At 43.0% G+C, this 19,105-nt stretch overlaps 1 protein-coding gene across 2 annotated transcripts; it reads right to left on the minus strand.

Moving 5' to 3' along the window:
* Positions 1-2,553: 2,553 nt before the first annotated feature.
* On the minus strand, positions 2,554-18,855 carry OSGEPL1 (O-sialoglycoprotein endopeptidase like 1). Of its 2 annotated transcripts, none has more exons than XM_079980905.1 (9): positions 18,716-18,855; positions 13,199-13,292; positions 10,807-11,057; positions 9,283-9,670; positions 8,018-8,222; positions 7,784-7,932; positions 6,681-6,811; positions 5,026-5,097; positions 2,554-3,063 (listed from the first exon to the last, which is right to left on the minus strand). In XM_079980905.1, exons 2-9 carry the CDS (start codon positions 13,211-13,213, stop codon positions 2,988-2,990), a joined length of 1,287 nt encoding a protein of 428 aa, XP_079837031.1. In that variant the 5' UTR covers positions 13,214-13,292; positions 18,716-18,855; the 3' UTR covers positions 2,554-2,987. The 2 variants fall into 2 exon arrangements, with proteins under 2 accessions (XP_079837031.1, XP_079837032.1); XM_079980906.1 differs by lacking the exon at positions 18,716-18,855 and adding an exon at positions 18,402-18,423.
* Between the last annotated feature and the right edge of the window lie 250 nt (positions 18,856-19,105).

Raw genomic sequence — 19,105 nt, forward strand, 5'->3', positions numbered from 1 at the left:
CACCTGGCTGGGTTTCCCCAGCCACTCTGGGCGGCTTCCACAGAGACCAAAAATACACTAAAATGTCACACATTAAAAACTTCCCTGAAAAGGGCTGCCTTAAGATGTCTTCTGAATGTCAGGTAGTTGTTTATCGCTTTGACATCTGATGGCAGGGTGTTCCACAGGGTGGGTGCCACTACCAAGAAGGCCCTCTGCCTGGTTCCCTGTAGCTTTGCATCTCGCAATGAGGGAACTGCCAGAAGGCCCACGGCGCTGGACCTCAGCGTCCGGGCAGAACGATGGGGGTGGAGACGCTCCTTCAGGTATACTGGGCCAAGGCTGTTTAGGGCTTTAAAGGTGAACACCAACACTTTGAATTGTGCTCGGAAACATACTGGGAGCCAATGTAGGTCTTTCAAGACCGGTGTTATGTGGTCTCGGCAGCCGCCCCCAGTCACCAGTCTAGCTGCTGCATTCTGGATTAGTTGTAGTTTCCGGGTCACCTTCAGAGGTAGCCCCACGTAGAGCGCATTGCAGTAGTCCATATTTTAAGTCTGAAATCCTAAGCACACTTGCTAGGGAGAAAGACCTTGGAAGAAAGGCCTGGTGGACCTTACTGTTGGTGCCAAAACACACTCATCAAGTGTTTGGAATATGGGAAAGTTGGCACGTTAAGATAGGTAAGCATACTGGATCAGCCCCATTTCCTTCCAGTTGTTTTTCCAGGGTTCCAAGAAGTGTGGGGAGCTCACCCCCGAAACAAAGACAGCCCTCTGCTTATATACGCACCTTCTTCAAGCTGGAAGGCAACAGAAATAGTAAGTGTGTAGCACCATTCAGCCGCAGCCAAGCACTTTCTAAAGCATAATTGACTTCAGTGGGAGACCATCAGCACATCCTTAACCATTAGACTTAAAAGAGCTAAATGATGGCTGGATTGCACACCACATGATAATACCAGCCTTTGCCCAATTTAACTACTATAGCACAGTGTTCAAGAGGCTGCATTTCATGTTAGAAAAATCCCAATTTTGGGAGCTGGGCTGTCTGAAGCCTTCCAGGCATGGCTAAAAAGGCGGGGGATCATTCATTGCAAATCAAACCCATTTTCACCCCAAGAAAACTCGGTTGAAGAATGCAAAATTAGATCTTAGCAGACAATGCAAGATTCTATGCTGTGCAATTCTGGTTTACCCCAGAACGTTCTGGGAAAACCAAGATCCTTCAAAGCACCGTCAAGACATTCATTCCAATTCTTAACAGATTCCTGAAGCCCACAAAGCCATCTTGGGCTTTGACAATCTGCTTGGAATTGGAATGAATGTCTTGACGGTGCTTTGAAGAATCTTGGTTTTCCCAAGTATAGCTCAATAGAAGTATAGCTCATACTTGTATGTACACCAAAGGTACAGGTGACAAATGTGAGCTGTGTCTTTCGTATGATGATGCTTCCAGTCTTGCCTCTGTGTTAACTCTCACATTTCAAGCGATCACATTAAAATTAATTTTATGTCTTTTCTATACGGGCGTAGTAGAAGGGATGCTAGGACATCTACTCTAATAATTCAAGGCTTCTTCATAGAAAGTATCTGTCCATGGTATGTTTTAAGGTAAGGTAAAAAGGTAAAAGACCCCTGGATGGTTAAGTCCAGTCGAAATCGACTATGGGGTCCGGCGCTCATCTCCGCTTTCAGGCCGAGGGAGCCGGCGTTCGTCGGCAGAAAGCTTTCCAGGTCATGTGGCCAGCAGGACTAAACCACTTCTGGCGCAACGGAACACAGTGATGGAGGCCAGAGGTAAACGGCGGTATGTTTTACCTCCTTCCCTTCACCTTGAAAACTGGTTTAAGCAGATGTTTTAGCTTAAAATAGAGAATTACGCTGTAAATGTGCTTATTAAACTACAGTGAGGTAGCTCGGTTTCATAGGGATGTATCCTATTACAGTGATTCCCTCATCTTTCTTGGTTCATTTGAAAGGGGCTGCAGGGCTGTATTCCTGGATGCAATATATCAGCTTTAATATCAATAACCTTCAAGGCAGGTATAACATTTCCCCCCCACTTGCAAACAGGTGCAGGCTTTGAACTGGTATTCCCATTTGGAAGGTACTAAACAAACGTACCAAATTTGATTCTTATCTCCCAGCTTGGCAGGGGGTTGGACTCAATGGCCCTTGTGGTCTCTTCCAACTCTATGATTCTATGATTCTAGGTGCTTAATGTGGTTACTGAGTTACAAAGGGACTAAACCAAAGGACTTAGTTAGCTGGGCCATGATCTTAAGCAAAGGATGGTGACAGCACGCTAAAGATAAACTATACAGTAGTACCTCGGGTTAAGAACTTAATTCGTTCTGGAGGTCTGTTCTTAACCTGAAACTGTTCTTAACCTGAAGAACCACTTTAGCTAATGGGGCCTCCCGCTGCCGCCGCACGATTTCTGTTCTCATCCTGAAGCAAAGTTCTTAACCTGAGGTAATATTTCTGGGTTAGTGGAATCTGTAACCTGAAGCGTATGTAACCTGAAGCGTATGTAACCCGAGGTACCACTGTATTAACAAACAGAGTAAAATTATAAACAAGTTCAGAAGGGGATTTATTCCAATTCACTTTGGTGTAGGTAGCCTCACAATCAAAGTCCACAATCAAGAAGAGCAACTGTATTCAAGTATGCAACCACTTGGGAAAGGAAATGGAATTATCTGTCATGCAGAAATCCTTCTGGTTTTACTTCTTTTTTCCACTAGTCCTTCTGGAAACCAAAAGCCTTGTTTAACTGTTGACAAGGGTCGATGTTGAAATTTACAGAGCAGGATAGAGCGCTTAGAAATATCTTCTTCATTTACACCTTATAAGAATGCCCATGCTGTTCTTGGTTTATTTTTCATTTTGATATCCCTAGCATAGTAATGAAAAATCTCAGCAATGGCACATTGTCATTCATACAGAGGCTGGGGCAAATGGCATGGAGCTCCCATTGAAATGGATGGTGGCAGAATTCACTTTTCACATCTGATTTGGTGCTGGCATTTTGATGGAAGCTTTTTGGACTTCTTCTGAGATATCAGTCCCAAGCAGAGCTCTAATAAATAAGAATTAAAAAAAAATACATTTAAGACACAAGCATAGGCATACCATTATAAATTCAGTATCATACAAAATAATTAGCCAGCATTATAAACCGCATACGTATTTGGCTCCTGTAGGTAATAATGAATTCTATGCTCAGTATCTCCTTTATACCATTCTTAATCTTAATTCCCATAATGAAAACTGTTGTACTATGCAAAACAATGCAGCTATAGTTTAGTATTACTACATTGTGCAGACTAACACCAAGCAGAAGTATTTGGGTTTTCTTGATCCGTATAAACAGATTTGACCTTTCGTATCTCATCTAGAATTTGAACATCTGCTAATAAATTTTAAGTTTCCTCATAAGTCTTCGGACAATTCCTCTCATAACAGTGACGTCTCTTCATAGGATTTTTGAGTTCAGTATACTTTCTTCAGGAAAAGAATTATACATTTTCCACAAGGATAAAATTATTATTTGCCCTCACCCTTCTTTTGTTCCCAAGACAAATATCAGCAGTTCATTTTCCCCCCTTTCTCTCCTCAACCCCAAAGAGAGGAGGACCTACACTAGAGAGATTTACTAAGTCCTGAAAGACCATATAAATAGGACAGAGAACATCCATAAGCAGAGCACTTTGTTTATTTCCTTCAGGGCAGCAGCCATGTGAGAAATGGTAAGTTGACACTATAGCTAAAGGAACGTATTTACATGTCTTTTCTTTTCCCCACTCCCCAAATTTCTATTTCGGAAGAAATTCAGTGAGAAGGGTGGCTACTTCTGTTGCTTTTGGGGAAGAACTGTCCTCCCCAGAAATATAGAGGCTCTGAAAGTACAGTTGGAAGAGGAAGAAACTTGTTGTCCAAGCCAAAAGCTGTAGACAAAGTCACAGGGACTCGGACACAGCCATTTGTGAGTGAAAAAATTAGATACATGGCTGAGAGCCCGGAAGAGGGCATTGACAACAGCACATAGCTCAAATTCTACTGAAAAGCCAAGATGAATTTGTCCTTAGGAAAGTGTAACTCAGACTATGTTTAGATTTGGGGTTGCAGCTGAGCTTAAAGAAAAAAAGATGCCAAGCTACAGCAAAAGAAAACAACAACACACGACTAGTATTGCTGAACGAAATGCCACTTATTCTTTCTTTTTTATATATTAATTTAAACAATTTAAGGACCGCCCACTATATAATATCAGCAGTAGGGTGTACCCCCAAATCCAGTGAGAGGAATTATGTGCTGTCTATAATATGAACAGGGTCAACACTGATATGGAAATCGTCCATAAAAAAGCACAGCGGTGAACAAACCTGTTGAAATATCTGAGCACTGTAATTAAAATTTAAAGACATTCTTTCTGTCTCTATGAAACCCCTGATGGATTCTGAGGTCCTATAACACCTTATCCAAGGACAAATAACAGAATTTCAAAAAGCTCTATGTATCCATTCAACCTCCAACATGTCAATCAGTGTGGGCCAGCTGGAATTTGCCATCAACTTTTGTTCACCACAGTGGTTTCCAACTGACAGGAAATCATATTCCCAAATTTTGAGAAGAACACCTGGGTAACATTAAAAATCTGAAATGGTCAGAGATTAGTGTTTTCTCTGTCAATATGTCCAATTTTATTCCCAACGATTGTGCAACATTTTCCTATTGTGCATTTCCCACACCCAAACCCACCCACCCAATACATTATATTTTGCAAGGTTAAATACTACTGAACTGATTTGGGCTGCTATACAGCAAGGAAGGATACAGAGGTATAATCCTGGATATAAGGAACAAAGGAGAGGAACAGAAAACTATGGCATGGGACTTCTGCCCCACCTTTCCACTCTCTCTAGGTCTCGTAAGATTTTAAAGCACTCAACAGATATTGTCTCTGTTTTTCTGGAGTGCTACAGAGATAACAGAACACAGTATATAAAACTGAGGGGAAAATATAATAAATACTACTTACTTTGGTTCGTATCTTATGCCTTCTGTGCTATATAAAACACCCAGTCCTGCACAAAGCCTTTCAATGCCATTCCTAAAGAGAGAATAATTGTGTAAAGTGTTTTCCATAAACTAGTTCATTCCCCCCCCCCCCCATTACAGTGAACTAAATGCAGTATTGTTGATGTAAGCTCAGCAAAGAGATTTCAGACAGAGATAATTTCTGCTAGCCTAAGAAGGGCCCTTGACTGGAGCAAACGTGGTTTGGCCATGCTCTTTCTTCTTCCTCCTCCTCTTCTTCTTCTTCTTCTTCTTCTTCTTCTTCTTCTTCTTCTTCTTCAACGTGGTTTGGCCATGCTCTTTCTTCTTCCTCCTCCTCTTCTTCTTCTTCTTCTTCTTCAACGTGGTTTGGCCATGGTTTGGCCATGCTCTTTCTTCTTCCTCCTCCTCTTCTTCTTCTTCTTCTTCAACGTGGTTTGGCCATGCTCTTTCTTCTTCCTCCTCCTCCTCCTCTTCTTCTTCTTCTTCAACGTGGTTTGGCCATGCTCTTTCTTCCTCCTCCTCCTCCTCCTCCTCCTCCTCCTCCTTCTTCTTCTTCTTCTTCTTCTTCTTCTTCTTCTTCTTCTTCTTCTTCTTCTTCTCCCAACAATAACAGGCAGTTTTCTCTCCGAAGGACAATGCTACCAGGGTGGTTCGCACTTAATGAACTTCCATGTAAGAAAGGTAAAGGTAAAGGTACCCCTGACCATTAGGTCCAACCGTGGACAACTCGGGGGTTCGCACTCACCTCCTTTTACTGGCTGAGGGAGCCGATGTTTGTCCGCAGACAGCTTCTGGGTCATGTGGCCAGCATGACTAAGCCACTTCTGGCGAACCAGAGCAGTGCATGGAAACGCCATTTACCTTCCCACCGGAGCAGTACCTATTTATCTACTTGCACTTTGATGTGTTTTTGAACTGCTAGGTTGACAGGAGCTGGGACAGAGCAGCGGGAGCTCAACCCGTTGTTGGGATTCGAACTGCCGACCTTCTGATCGGCAAGCCCTAGGCTCTGTGGTTTAGACCAGTGTTTCCCAACCTTGTGCCTCCAGCTGTTTTTGGACTACAATTCCCATCATCCCTTGCCACTGGTCTTGCTAGTCAGGGATGATGGGAGTTGTAGTTCAAAAACAGCTGGAGGCACAAGGTTGGGAAACACTGGTTTAGACCACAGCGCCACCTGCGTCCTGTAAGAAAGGTATGTACCCCAAATATACAATGCCATCACATATACAAAATGCATATGCCAAAAATTTATTGGCAACAAACTCCCTTGGGACTATATACAACCATCACCTACACAGAAACTGTGTTTAGATATACAGTGGTATCTCAGGTTAAGAAATTAATTCGTTCTGGAGGTCTCTTCTGAACCTGAAACTGTTCTTAACCTGAAGCACCACTTTAGCTAATGGGGCCTCCCGCTGCTGCCGCGCCGCCGGAGCACGATTTCTGTTCTCATCCTGAAGCAAAGTTCTTAACCCGAGGTACTATTTCTGGGTTACCGGAGTCTGTAACCTGAAGCGTATGTAACCCGAGGTACCACTGTACCAACGAAGTGTTTTCAAATTAACTATGTTGCATTATAATTCAGAATAGAATTCCAAACAGAAGAAAAAAACACACCTATTTGCTTACCATGCAATCATAACACCGTTGTCAGTGCACAGTCTGGGAGGCGGACATACCAGGGTGAAATCGGTGGCATCTGTTAAAACCTGTAGAGCTTTCCGGATATACTGGTTCCCTGCAACACCCCCCGAAGCCACCTGAAACCAGTGTTCGAAAGTCATGTTTATGGGAAGTCTGAGAAAGTAGGGCGGCAGGATTATGTTTATAGCAACCTGGCTCACCTTGCTGGCAGTAATCCCTGCACAGGGCAGAAACGTGGCCTCTCCCCCTCCGCCATTTTGAAATACATATAAAGATATTTGAGTAGGCACCATTAGCTTTTACATTCAACAGGTGTGGGAAAGGCAGAGCCCACAAACAAACATAGCCCCCCATGACATGTTGACTTTCCCCAAGTACATGCAAAGTCTCATGCTCTTGGATTCAGTTTATTTTATTTCCTTCGTATTAGTTAATAATATTTGTTACTAATTTGTGTCTCTCTGTTGATCAGGTTACCACTTCCTGGACCTAAAGGTGCAAGTGATTAATACAACTTAAGCTGCTGGCCATATTGTTGGAGCTTAGGATAGGTTAACTGTGCAACACACACATGTTGGGATTTCATTCCTTCCCACTACTGATGTGTGATTGTTTTCATCACATGTCTGTGTTGACATTCCACACTGTTGGAGTCATGAGAACGGAAGTTCGGTTACACTGTTCCGTTATGTTATGCTTTTGCATTTTCTGTTCTCTCTCGGACGGGAAGGAGAGAGGAGCCATGATTTCTTTGTTCTGCAACACTTGATCTTGTACATAATAAATTAGCTGAGTATTCTACACCTCAAGTCCAGCTTCCGCTTTTAACTCTGCTATGTTTGTGTGTGCATATATCTTCAGATATATGTCGCCGTAGCGACTCAGGACAGAAGAGTGATGAATCATCCCGAGGGGCGCTTTGGAGGGAAAGACAGTTCCCTGGCATTCTCCTGACAACACACACACACACACACACACACACACACTGAAGAAGTGTGCATGCGCACAAAAGCTCATACCAATGACAAACTTAGTTGGTCTCTAAGGTGCTACTGGAAGGAATTTTTAAATTTTGTTTTGACACTTACCAAAGTTGCCTTCCTCTGTGGCAAGATACCCTTCCTTCTACAGAAATGAATGGCTCGGTGTGTTCGAGCGACAATATGAGCAGTTACCGTGTGCTGGACTGCTGCAGCAAGGTCTGGTATGCAGGACAGGAGCTGTCCTTCCTGACACCCTGCAGAAATCACAATCAAATAGGTTTCCCAAGCCTATGTGAAGCTCTCATGCACAAATTGTATCCGTCCTATTTTGGTAAATACCTTCCTCCTTTTCTTTTTCTGCGATCGCTCTAGTGACCTGGGACTGAAGTCCAGCAAATGAAAAGTTGCAGTTGTGATGTTGCTCCATGGGGACTTTGAATTCATAACGCTGTCTATTTCCGTGCTGAGCCAAACGTTCTATCGCTTTTCCACCGCTCAGGCTAGAGCACTCTGGGTGCTTTCGTAAAGAAAGCCTTCTGGCTACCTAAACAATCCAAATGGAAGCAGAAATTAAAGAAATGTACACATATATTTTAAAAGTCACTGGAAAAGGCAAATGAGCACAAGGAGTAGCTTTATGATTCTGAAGGACCCAAGTCACACCTCAAATCCTTGTTATGTGCTGAGGTTTGACACTGAGCCAGCCGCATGGCAGCCACATCGTTATGGTTTTATCCCAATTAGCTAAATGATCACCAAGTAAGTGGGACAATTGCACAGGGCTTTCCTCATTGGCCCTATCCCGTGGGCTATTCTGCCAACAGAGATTCAGCAGGGGCCTTCTGTGCCAACTTTTAAATGCCTGCTGGAAACTTATCTATTCCACCAGGCCTATGCAGGCGATTAAGAATACTCAATCAAACTCAATCTGTTCCTGTAGTCCATTCAACTCCTGAAACTGTTTGAAGAAGAAGAAGAGTTTGGATTTGATATCCCGCTTCATCACTACCCTAAGGAGTCTCAAAGCGGCTAACATTCTCCTTTCCCTTTCTCCCCCACAACAAACACTCTGTGAGGTGAGAGGGGCTGAGAGACTTCAGAGAAGTGTGACTAGCCCAAGGTCACCCAGCAGCTGCATGTGGAGGAGCAGAGACATGAACCCAGTTCCCCAGATTACGAGACTACCACTCTTAACCACTACACCACACTGGCTCCAAGGCGTGGCTTCCGATCGACTGCAGGAGCTTCCTGCACTCAAGCAGAAGCCGTGGAAGCCACGTCGGATGTTTGGCTTCCAAAAAACATTCACAAACTGGAGCATTTCTGGGTTTACAGTGTTCAGAAGCCGATTTGTTTGGGAGCCAAGCCGTTGGAGTACAAAGGTACCACTATACATCCTTCCACAATGGTTAATTGATGTCTGTTTTTAACTTTATAGCTGTATTGTATTGTATTGTATTGTATTGTATTGTATTGTATTGTATTGTATTGTATTGTATTGCTTTGTGTCTTTATTGCTGTAAACTGCTTTGATATATTTGATATATTTATGATATAGCAGCATACAAATGTTTTAATAAATAAACACTAATTAAAAGGATTACCTTATCCAACATGTCCCCAGGTGCAATGTCCAATGTCTGTCCAAGGAGAAGGAAATCTGAAACTCCTTGCGCTACCGCTAGTATACAGTGACCCCCCGAGAGCAAAAGTACCAGGAACGGGAAGTCCACACGATTGGTCAACCTAACGGTAAGAGCGTGCGCCTCCATATGATGGATGGGAATGAAAGGCTTCTTGCATTTCTCCACCAGTTCCAGACTATAGGCCAAGCCAACTCCGAGGCTCAAAGCAAGTCCTGGCTTCACGGTTGTTGCAATGGCTGAGAGTCCATCTGCGCTAACTCTGCTGACGGCAAGTGCTTCTTGCACTACCCTTGCAATGTTTTCTTGGTGAAGCTGTTGTGCCACCGAAGGAATAATTCCACCTGTTCTGATGAGAAACAAACATGTACATGATGCTTACGTGAAAGGATAAGAAAGAGGGATTTATATCTAGATGTTAGGATAGAGATGATAAGGAAAACAGGAAGACACAATGAGAGATAAAGGAGGTGCTTTGGGATTGGTGCTAGTCAATGTCTTGTAGTTGTTGTTTTAGTGTTTATAGTATTAACTTGTAAGATATGGATTTTGTTGTTGTTGTTTTTTGTTGTTGCTTTCTTTAGTTTTCAAATGTTGGTTTTTGTGTTGTGTATTGTTATTTTTTGATATTTTTCGTGTTGTTGTTGTGTGGAAAATACTAATAATTATTATTATTATTATTAAGTACATGATGCTTACGCTAAATCTGTTTGGCCTAGCTCAAAAACTCAAACGCAGAAGTTGATGTTCTGGCTAGTCAGCACTTCTTTCTTTTTTTGGCAACCTGCAGGTCTGGCTTCCAACACAGCTGTAGTAGCAACACGAGAGATCAATTATGTGTGTGTATGTTTTTAAGAAATCAAAGAGATCGACCTTTCTGGGTTTTTCCCCAGACTTTAAGGAGTTTTTTGATACCATTGATCTTGGATTGTTGATACTGTGGCAGCGATCTAGATGCACTTACAGATACTGTGGCGTGACACGTGATGACAAAATAACAACATGATATTCAACGTACGTGGTGTATGGAAGTGAGAGCTGGACCATAAAGAAGGCTGATCACCGAAGAATGGATGCTTTTGAATTATGGCGCTGGAGGAGACTCTTGAGAGTTCCATGGACTGCAAGAAGATCAAAGCGATCCATTCTTAAGGAAATCAGCCCTGAGTGCTCACTGGAAGGACAAATTATGAAGCTGAGGCTCCAATACTTTGGCCACCTCATGAGAAGAGAAGACTCCCTGGAAAAGACCCTGATGTTGAGAAAGATGGAGGGCACAAGGTGAAGGGGATGACAGAGGACGAGATGGTTGGACAGTGTTCTCAAAGCTACCAGCATGAGTTTGACCAAACTGCGGGAGGCAGTGGAAGACAGGAGTGCCTGGCATGTTCTGGTCCATGGGGTCACGAAGAGTCGGACACAACTAAACGACTAAACAACTAAGTACCTAAAACTATGTTTTCACCAACAGTAAGAATTACTTACTTCAGATGAACCGCGCTTTGAGAATGCAGGGCTTCTCCTAAAATGTTGCCAGCTTCATCCACCACAGCTGCGGCTGTATCATCACAGCTGGTTTCGATACCCAGAACTATTTTGGTAGAAAAGCATTTGCCACGGCAAACAGAGACTCTTCTTAAACAATCGATCCAGCAAGGTTCAGGAGGTTTTGAAATTGCTCCTCTAAAACTGCTCACTGCGAAAGATTTCTGTAGACAGGCATACCTACAAAGAAACTGTACAATAACAAAATTTAGAATTTAGAATTTAACATCTTGTAGTCACTACCGTGCCCAGGCTCTCTATTCCCACCCTACAGGTGATTAGTTCCAGCATAACTTATGAGGGAAGGGAGTGCCTCAGTTGACTTTTTAGATGATTTTCCAAGTGAAACTAATTGGTTTTTCCCCCGTTCTCAGTGGGACGTCTTGGCTGAGCTGACATTTAACCCCAAATCACCAGAAATGAGATCCTACATTCTGTTCCCTATGGACTACAAGCTATGGTTCAATGTGAACACTCAACATCCTGGAACAGACTGTTCAAAAATTCCCATGGTGCTCCTCTGCTACTTCTGCTGTTCCCATACCACTGATGAAACGAACCAGGATCCGGCCTGTTGTGTTGTTCAAACCTGGGCTGCTGTGGACTGTTTTCCCCAAACCAACCATGAGTGGAAATCAAGGTTTGTTCTTAAATTAATGCTTGTTGTTTGTTTGGGGAAAAGCAACCGTGAGCCCTTTGAAGACGTTGTGATATGCCAGGCTCAGGGTTGTTTCAGATATGTTGTCAGTGCTTTTCTTCTAGGAAAAAATGGCACAGCACACCCTTGAGAAAACCCCAGGGGGAGAAACACTGCATGGTGTGGCAACAGCTGGAGCAGGGGACGTATACTCTGGGAATTTTTGAGCAGGGTGCACCAGCATGCTGCATGTTCACATTAAAACATAGTTTAAATTTGTTTAATGCAATTTAACAATACAGCCCCCCCCCAGTATTGTTTGTATACGTGTATGTGATATACACCCACACATGTTATTTAATGCATAGAGGCTTGAACAAATTCTGTTCTCTAAGCATCAAGCAACATGACAATACTTTTGCCAAGGTTTATCTATTTATTCAAAAACAAAGGCGGCCATGTTGGCCGACAAGAAAAGAATAAAAAATTCACATTAATAAAGATGTTGACCTAATATCCCCCCCCCCCCCAAATATGGATTTGAAAACCTTTGGGGGGGGAGAGAAATTGGTAAGCCTTATAATTCTCTTTATCAAAGCTGGGGTCCCAAATAAGAGCTAGATGATTATTTAAAACAAATTTAAACTGCAATACATGTTGGGGTATTTCAAAAACCCAGTGGATTCAACCAATCCAACAAATTCATTTGTTGGGAAAGATTCAGGCATCTTTCCTTAATGTTTCTGGAATATCGGTGTCCTTGCACTCAGCAGTGCACTATTTTTCGACCGGGGCAAAAGAAAAAGAAGAAGAAGAGTTTGGATTTGATATCCCACTTTATCACTACCTAAAGGAGTCTCAAAGCAGCTAACATTCTCCTTTCCCTTCCTCCCCCACAACAAACACTCTGTGAGGTGAGCAGGGCTGAGAGACTTCAGAGAAGTGTGACTAGCCGAAGGTCACCCAGCAGCTGCATGCGGAGGAGCAGAGACGCGAACCCGGTTCACCAGATTACGAGTCCACCGCTCTTAACCACTACACCACAAAAGCAATCCTCCTTCCTCCTAGCACAGGCATGTCCAAAGTCCGTTTCAGGGGCCTAATCTGGCCTGCCGGTCAATTTAATCTGTCCCCCGTGGCAGTATATGTCCTGGGGTAAAATCCTTAAAAAAGCTCAAAAGCTCAACAACTTTGGGGTTAAATCCTAAGAACCTAAGAAAAGCTCAACGACTTTGGTCGGCCCTCACGCACGTTCACTTCATCAAATCTGGCCCTCTTTGAAAAAAGTTTGGGCACCCTTGTCCTAGAACATTAATTGATTTTGAGGAATCTGTCACAGGCCTTTCATAAGCAGCACAAAGCAAACATATCCATTCTCTTGCGGTTTTGCAAACTTTATAGCTGCATAGTTTAACAGGGTTTTTTAATGTCTTGGCTATCTGTATAATTTATTGATGTATGCTGGATTAAGGGCAGCCTGAAGCTAGTGAACTATGAATAAATGTCATCAACTATTTGGAAAACACCAATACTGTCTAGAATGACAGTCATGCTGAAGGTCAAACACTGACAGAAGAAAACAAAACACATTCTGAGGTAATGTAATGGGCTAGACATCTGGAAGCAAAGAAAGTGATCAAATATATATATATATATATATATATATATATATATATATATGGGGGATGATTGTACCTGTGTCAAAAACATTGTGTTGAAAGAGTGTTCTTTCTTTATCAATTCAGGCGTCACATTTCACAGTTTCCAAAGACACACGGTTTGAATAAATCTGGAATAAATAGAAATCATGTTTTGGTTTAATAAATAATAATAATAATAATAAGCCAAGATAAAAAGTAGGCCTTTGGGTAATGCTACATGTTTTGGGATTGGCTGCAGCTCTTTGCCCCTTCTCTCTTTCTGCAAGCCAGCAAATATCTGCCAGCAAACAATGAAGTCTTCGATTAACTATAGTTTCCTGTTTTGTCTGAACTGTGGCTAATTATTTCAGAAACAAGTCAGGATCTCAAACAATGGTTTGAAGCTGTCTTAATACCATGGCTTGTTCCAAAGCCATTAACCAATGTTTCAACAAGCCAAGATTCTGGGTTTGTTTGTTGGCTTGTGCAAAGGGAAAAGCACATGAACAGGCACGAGGCCCTGAATTCCTTGTGCTATTGTGTAGTATAATGCTAGGGGCTAACAGACAGAAGGGGAGGTTTCTGCTGGGGGTTTTTTTCTGCTGGGTCTTTTACTGTAGTTAAGCATAGGGCTCATTTTCACAAGAACCTTCTCTGCCCACGGCAGGCATCAGTTACGGATAACAGGTGTTTATGAAACATAAATTAGCTGTGTGAGTGTGGGACGTGGGTGGCGCTGTGGTCTAAACCACTGAGTCTTTTGGGCTTGCCGATCAGAAGGTTGGTGGTTCGAATCCCCACGACGGGGTGAGCTCCCATTGCTCGGTCCCAGTTCCTGCCAACCTAGCAGTTCGAAAGCACGCCAAAAAAGTGCAAGTAGATAAATAGGTACCACTCCGGCGGGAAGGTAAATGGTGTTTCCATGTGCTGCTCTGGTTTCAGTGTTCCGTTGCGCCAGAAGCGGCTTAGTCATGCTGGCCACATAACCCAGAAAAACTGTCTGCGGACAAACGCCAGCTCCCTTGGCCTGTAAAGTGAGATGAGCGCCGCAACCCCAGAGTCGTCCGCAACCTTCTGATCGGCAAGGTTGGTGGTGCCTCGCAAGACGAAATTAATTCGTTCCGTGAGTTTTTTCGTCTTGCAATTTTTTCGTCTTGCGAAGCACGGACTTTGGAAAAGCTTCAAAAATCACCAAAGTCTTCAAAAACCTCAAAAAAGGCTACCACACCGCGTGCTATGAGTTGCTCCTCGAAGTGAATGCACGGTTTTAAGAAAAAGGAAACAAACTTGCAAGACAAAGGAAACAAACTTGCAAGACAAAGGAAACAAACTTGCAAGACATTTCCGTCTTGCGAAGCAAGCCCATAGGGAAATCCGTCTTGTGAAGCAACTCAAAAAACGAAAAACTCTTTCGTTTTGCGAGTTTTTCGTCTTTCGAGGCATTAGTCTTGCGAGGTACCACTGTAGCTGTGTGAGTGTGGATGATACACAGAGAACTGAAAACAGTTTGATTCTTGAAATGCTGCAAAAAAGAAGTGTATGGCAAAAGCTGGACAGTGGTGAATTCTGTGCATTTCTTCAGGATTCATGTGACCAGTGTATTCAGGTGTAGCTGGAAGTCAGTATCAATTGCCCCAAAAGTGGGAGAATAGTGAAACTGGATATTTGAGTCTTCAGCCACCTTCATTTTATGAATAAAGACTATGCCAATACTAATAGTAATCAAGCCCTGTTTGTTGTTTCCAAAGAATCCTCAAGATTTGAGAAAGCTAAGCAGATGTGCTTTTGAAAGCTTTCAAACACTGAGAAATCTGTTGCGGACAACAACAGAAGGATTAAATAATTGGACAAAACTCTGTTGGGAGGTTACAGAAACGAACACAGGTGAATGAAACGTGAGCATCTGCGTTAATCATTTATTATAGGGATTTTCCTTCATGGCTTCTCAATAAATAATGAAAAGCTTCTAAACCTTCAGCAGTGCACCATGAACCTTACTCTTGGCTGATTTGGAGTCAGAAAGGCACTCAGAAAGAGGGTCCCCAGAGCCAAACCTCTGCTATAGAGCATCTCAACAAATAGCACTGTGCTCTGGCAGAACTCCCATTCATTTAAGAAAGGCTTATGCAGGAGAGCTCAGAGGCAATTTCTGCAGAGACTTCTGGCAGGTCTCTTGAGTGATTTGCAGGCGATTGGAAAGAGCTTTTGGCTCTCAATTGTCTTAACAGCAGCAGCAACTAAAAAGCTCCCTCCTCTTCCACTCCCAACCAAATAAGATTGTTCCAACAGGAATCTTGAAGGAAAGCCAGGGATGGATTTTTCATGTGAAAGGACTTGTGAACTTGGAGAGGTATCCAATGAAGTAGTTCTGTTAGTGCAAGGGTTTCCATTTGCACAACAGAACTTCCTTTTCTCCCTCCCTCTCCTCTCCTTTTCTCATGTGCCCCTTTAATTGGCTCCAAGAGGTTTAAGGAGAGCCACAGAATATATATACAGAATGCACAGGGAGAGGAAGTTCCACTTCATAGGCAGAAGTCCTTGTGCTAAGAGAACTACTCTGTTGGATGTTGCCCTTGGTCCTGGTCCTGGTCCTGGTCCAGATCACAAGTTCCTGGGGTTTGAGCATGATCCTTAGAGCCACCTGGCTAAGGCACTACAGTCGTACCTCGGAAGTTGAACGGAATCCGTCTGGAAATCCGTTCGACTTCCAAAATGTCTGGAAACCAAGGCGCAGCTTCCGATTGGCAGGAAGCTCCTGCAGCCAATAGGAAACCGCGGAACCCATGTTGGACGTTCGGATTCTTTGGAATCTGAACTTCCGGGTTTGCGACGTTAGGGAGCCAAAACGTTCAACTCGCAAGGCGTTCGACTTGCAAGGTTATGACTGTATTTCTGAAGCAACTGGAGGACCTCAAAAGCTTTAGATATCACAAGACTGGTCTGCCTATCCCGCTCCTAGAAGGGCCTAATCTAACACCCACAGGGCAGGTGTAAGGTTTAACAATGCAAAAGCAAATACACAGCCATCATTTCGATTGCAGTGGCAGCAGAACATAAAGGCCAAACAAGGGGAAAATACTTAGAAGTACTCTGATACCGTTTGTTAATTTTTTTACATTCATTTCCTTCTGTGCTGCGTCTTTATTGTTCAGAGCGACAAAAGGAATGCAATATTATCTCTTCTGGTTAGTCAAGATAAGAGATTAAAATCTTGCGGAACAAGGTTTATTCTCCTTGTTGAATATGTTGCCAAACATAGCTCATGCAAAGTAAACAGTATGGCTCACAAGAAGTTATTTTGAAATACAGATGAGATGTCAATAGAAAAAGAAAGACTAGAGTAATCATAATCAGTCATTGTTCCAAGCCATATTCTGCAAATTGATTATTCATTTATTTGTTAGATTTATATACCGCCTTCCATCCAAAGATCTCAAGGTAGTTCACAAGATTGATGATTATCTGTTTGAGGATTTGAAAATAAGAAGTAGTTCTCCCTCCTGCAATTCTAGCTTACTTCCTGATCAACATGCATAGGATCATGCTATAAGTCTGTTTTAATGCATAATCTTGTTTATAACTTTGAATGTAAATTTGGCTGTAGGTTTGACAAAATGGTGTTGTGACTTAAAAGACTCTGGAAGTTTGTAGGTAGCATCCCTGGAAGGTTTGATGCAGAGTTATATGAAACTCAGGTTACATATTTGTAATCTGTCATAAATAAGCCAAATAAAAAATATCAGCCTACATTTAGTACTATTCCCTAGAAATTGCTATTAAAATTTGGGCTGCCCTTGAAGAATGCTTAGAAGTTTCATCGGAGGCAGAATACCAGAATGTTTAACTGCCTACTGCTAGATGGAATCATATTATGCCAATTCTGAAATATCTTTTGCTTCCCACCCTAATTCAAGGGGCTGGTGCTGATCTTTAAAGCCATAAAAGTCTTAGAACCCAAATACCTAAAGTAGTGTCTCTTCCTAAACCACGTGCCCATGTCTTAAGGAGAGGATCTTTTCTTTGCCCTGATGTCAGGGGAAATTCATCATGCAGCAACAATGTCATGGTGTTCCATTTGTGGAATGGAGAACGACTGGTGCCAACATTACCATCATCCCAATGCTGGGCCAAAAGCTTATTTGACCAAGCATTTGAAAGTTCAAAACCTGTTATTTAGTTTCTTCTGTTTGTTTTTATATGCCTCTGTTTGTTCCTGATGACTTTTTTCAGCACGACTCTTTTATTCCATGCCTTTTGTCTTCTGCCCGGGTGTGTAGATGAAGAGCGGTTTAAAAATATTTGCCATAAACATTTTTATTTATTATTATTAAACAATCCTGAGGATGTTTTCCTGTAGAAACTGTGCACCCACCACTGAGCTGCAAGGCTTCTGCTCAATGTTTGAAACTCCCATTGTTCTAGGCACATTTTGCGATGGGGAATTTCATTAGCGCAAGCAGTTTCTGAGCTCTGGGATGGTAGAGTGGAAGGAAAGGAGGACCTTTTTCTGCCTCCCCACTTCCAGCTACTGTCTGAAGCCTGGAGAAGAGACCCTTTAAAGAATATTAGTGGGGTGAGCAGGGGAACGACTAGACCATGTGAAAAATAAACATAATATTTTAGCTGCAGTTCATTCCTTTTCAGCTTTGTATCCTTGTTATTAAAAAAGTGTGCCTGGACATTCTGTTGTGGCGCCCACAACCCAGGTTTAAGATGCCATTTAGCTCCTAGTTTTCATATCTGTTTCTAACACTACTTCTGCTGGGGAAAGCATCCAATTTACCAGCACTCAAATAAAATCGCAAACAATATCCCCGAGGTCGCAAATTGTACCTGTGACTTAATGATATACACAAAGTCACGCAGAAAACTGCCTTATGCCAAACCATTGCACAGCCTTGCATGCTCTTCCCAGTGTCTTCACCTGATGGTTATCTGTCTGTTAAATCAGAGATGCTAGGGAACTGGACAAGAGACAAGGCCCAGTGCTAGCACCTGGCACAGAGAGGCAAATTCGGAAACCAGTTTCTCCTATCTCCTTTTAGATATTTCACATTTTGTGACTTTCTGTTTTGTGGTTGGCGAACCCTAAGCAAATAACACCAGCATTCGTACAAGGTACATTGCAAACCACACTGGGATATGCGTTTTCCTTTTTGTCTTTCTATGCACATCTTAGAATCGTTGCTCCCAAGCATGCACGCACAGAGAAGCAACTTTAAATAATTTTGATTTAGGCACTGCATCATTGCCATAACCTCGCCCCTTTCTTTCTGCATTTGGTTTTGGCGGCTCCGTCCACAAAAATCTTAGAACTGCAGAGCTGGGTGGGATCTAGTCCAACCCTCTTGCAATGCAGGAAACTCAATCTGAAGAAGTGTGCATGCACACGAAAGCTCATACCAATAACAAACTTAGTTGTTCTCTAAGGTGCTACTGGAAGGGTTATTTTTTATTTTGAAGCATCCATGACAGGTAACCCCCCAAATTAAACAACGTCCCTGCAGAGAAGGTCCCCCACCCCTTCCCTTAATCTAAAATAACCTCCCCTTTTCCCCAGGACGAGAGTTACCTTCCATTCGCTACCTGCCAATCGGGTACTGTATGCGTCTACGAACGGGCAACAAGCAGCCTCCCCCTTTCAAGGGCGTGCAAAGGAGCCCCCGAAAGGGTTAAACTGGCGAAATGACGCTTGGGATGGCTGTCCCCCCCTCTCGCGCGCGGTGGGCGGGACCACGTGAGCGAGGGTAAACCAATCGAATTGGCAGGAGAGGCGGGCGCCTGCAACAACCACGTCGCTGCAGATGAGCGAAAGGGTAGAGCAGCGAACGCCCCTCGATTTCCGGGTCGCTTTTTGAACCCTCCATTTTGGAGGGCATGGGGCCTGCGGGAGTTAGGGTTATTCTTTGTTTTCTGTGCTGTATTTTGCATGCATGGCGCTTTTTTCTTTTTTCTTTTGGTA

This window comes from Podarcis cretensis, assembly GCF_951804945.1.
Source record: "Podarcis cretensis genome assembly, chromosome: 1".
Lineage (NCBI taxonomy): Eukaryota > Metazoa > Chordata > Lepidosauria > Squamata > Lacertidae > Podarcis > Podarcis cretensis.

Coding starts and splice junctions, on each gene's coding strand:
- OSGEPL1 (XM_079980905.1), bottom strand. Junction 8,223..9,282: donor CTGGGGACATGTTGGATAAG/GTAATCCTTTTA, acceptor TGGATTGTTTAG/GTAGCCAGAAGGCTTTCTTT. Junction 5,098..6,680: donor AACGGTGTTATGATTGCATG/GTAAGCAAATAG, acceptor TTCTCTCTTTAG/GAATGGCATTGAAAGGCTTT.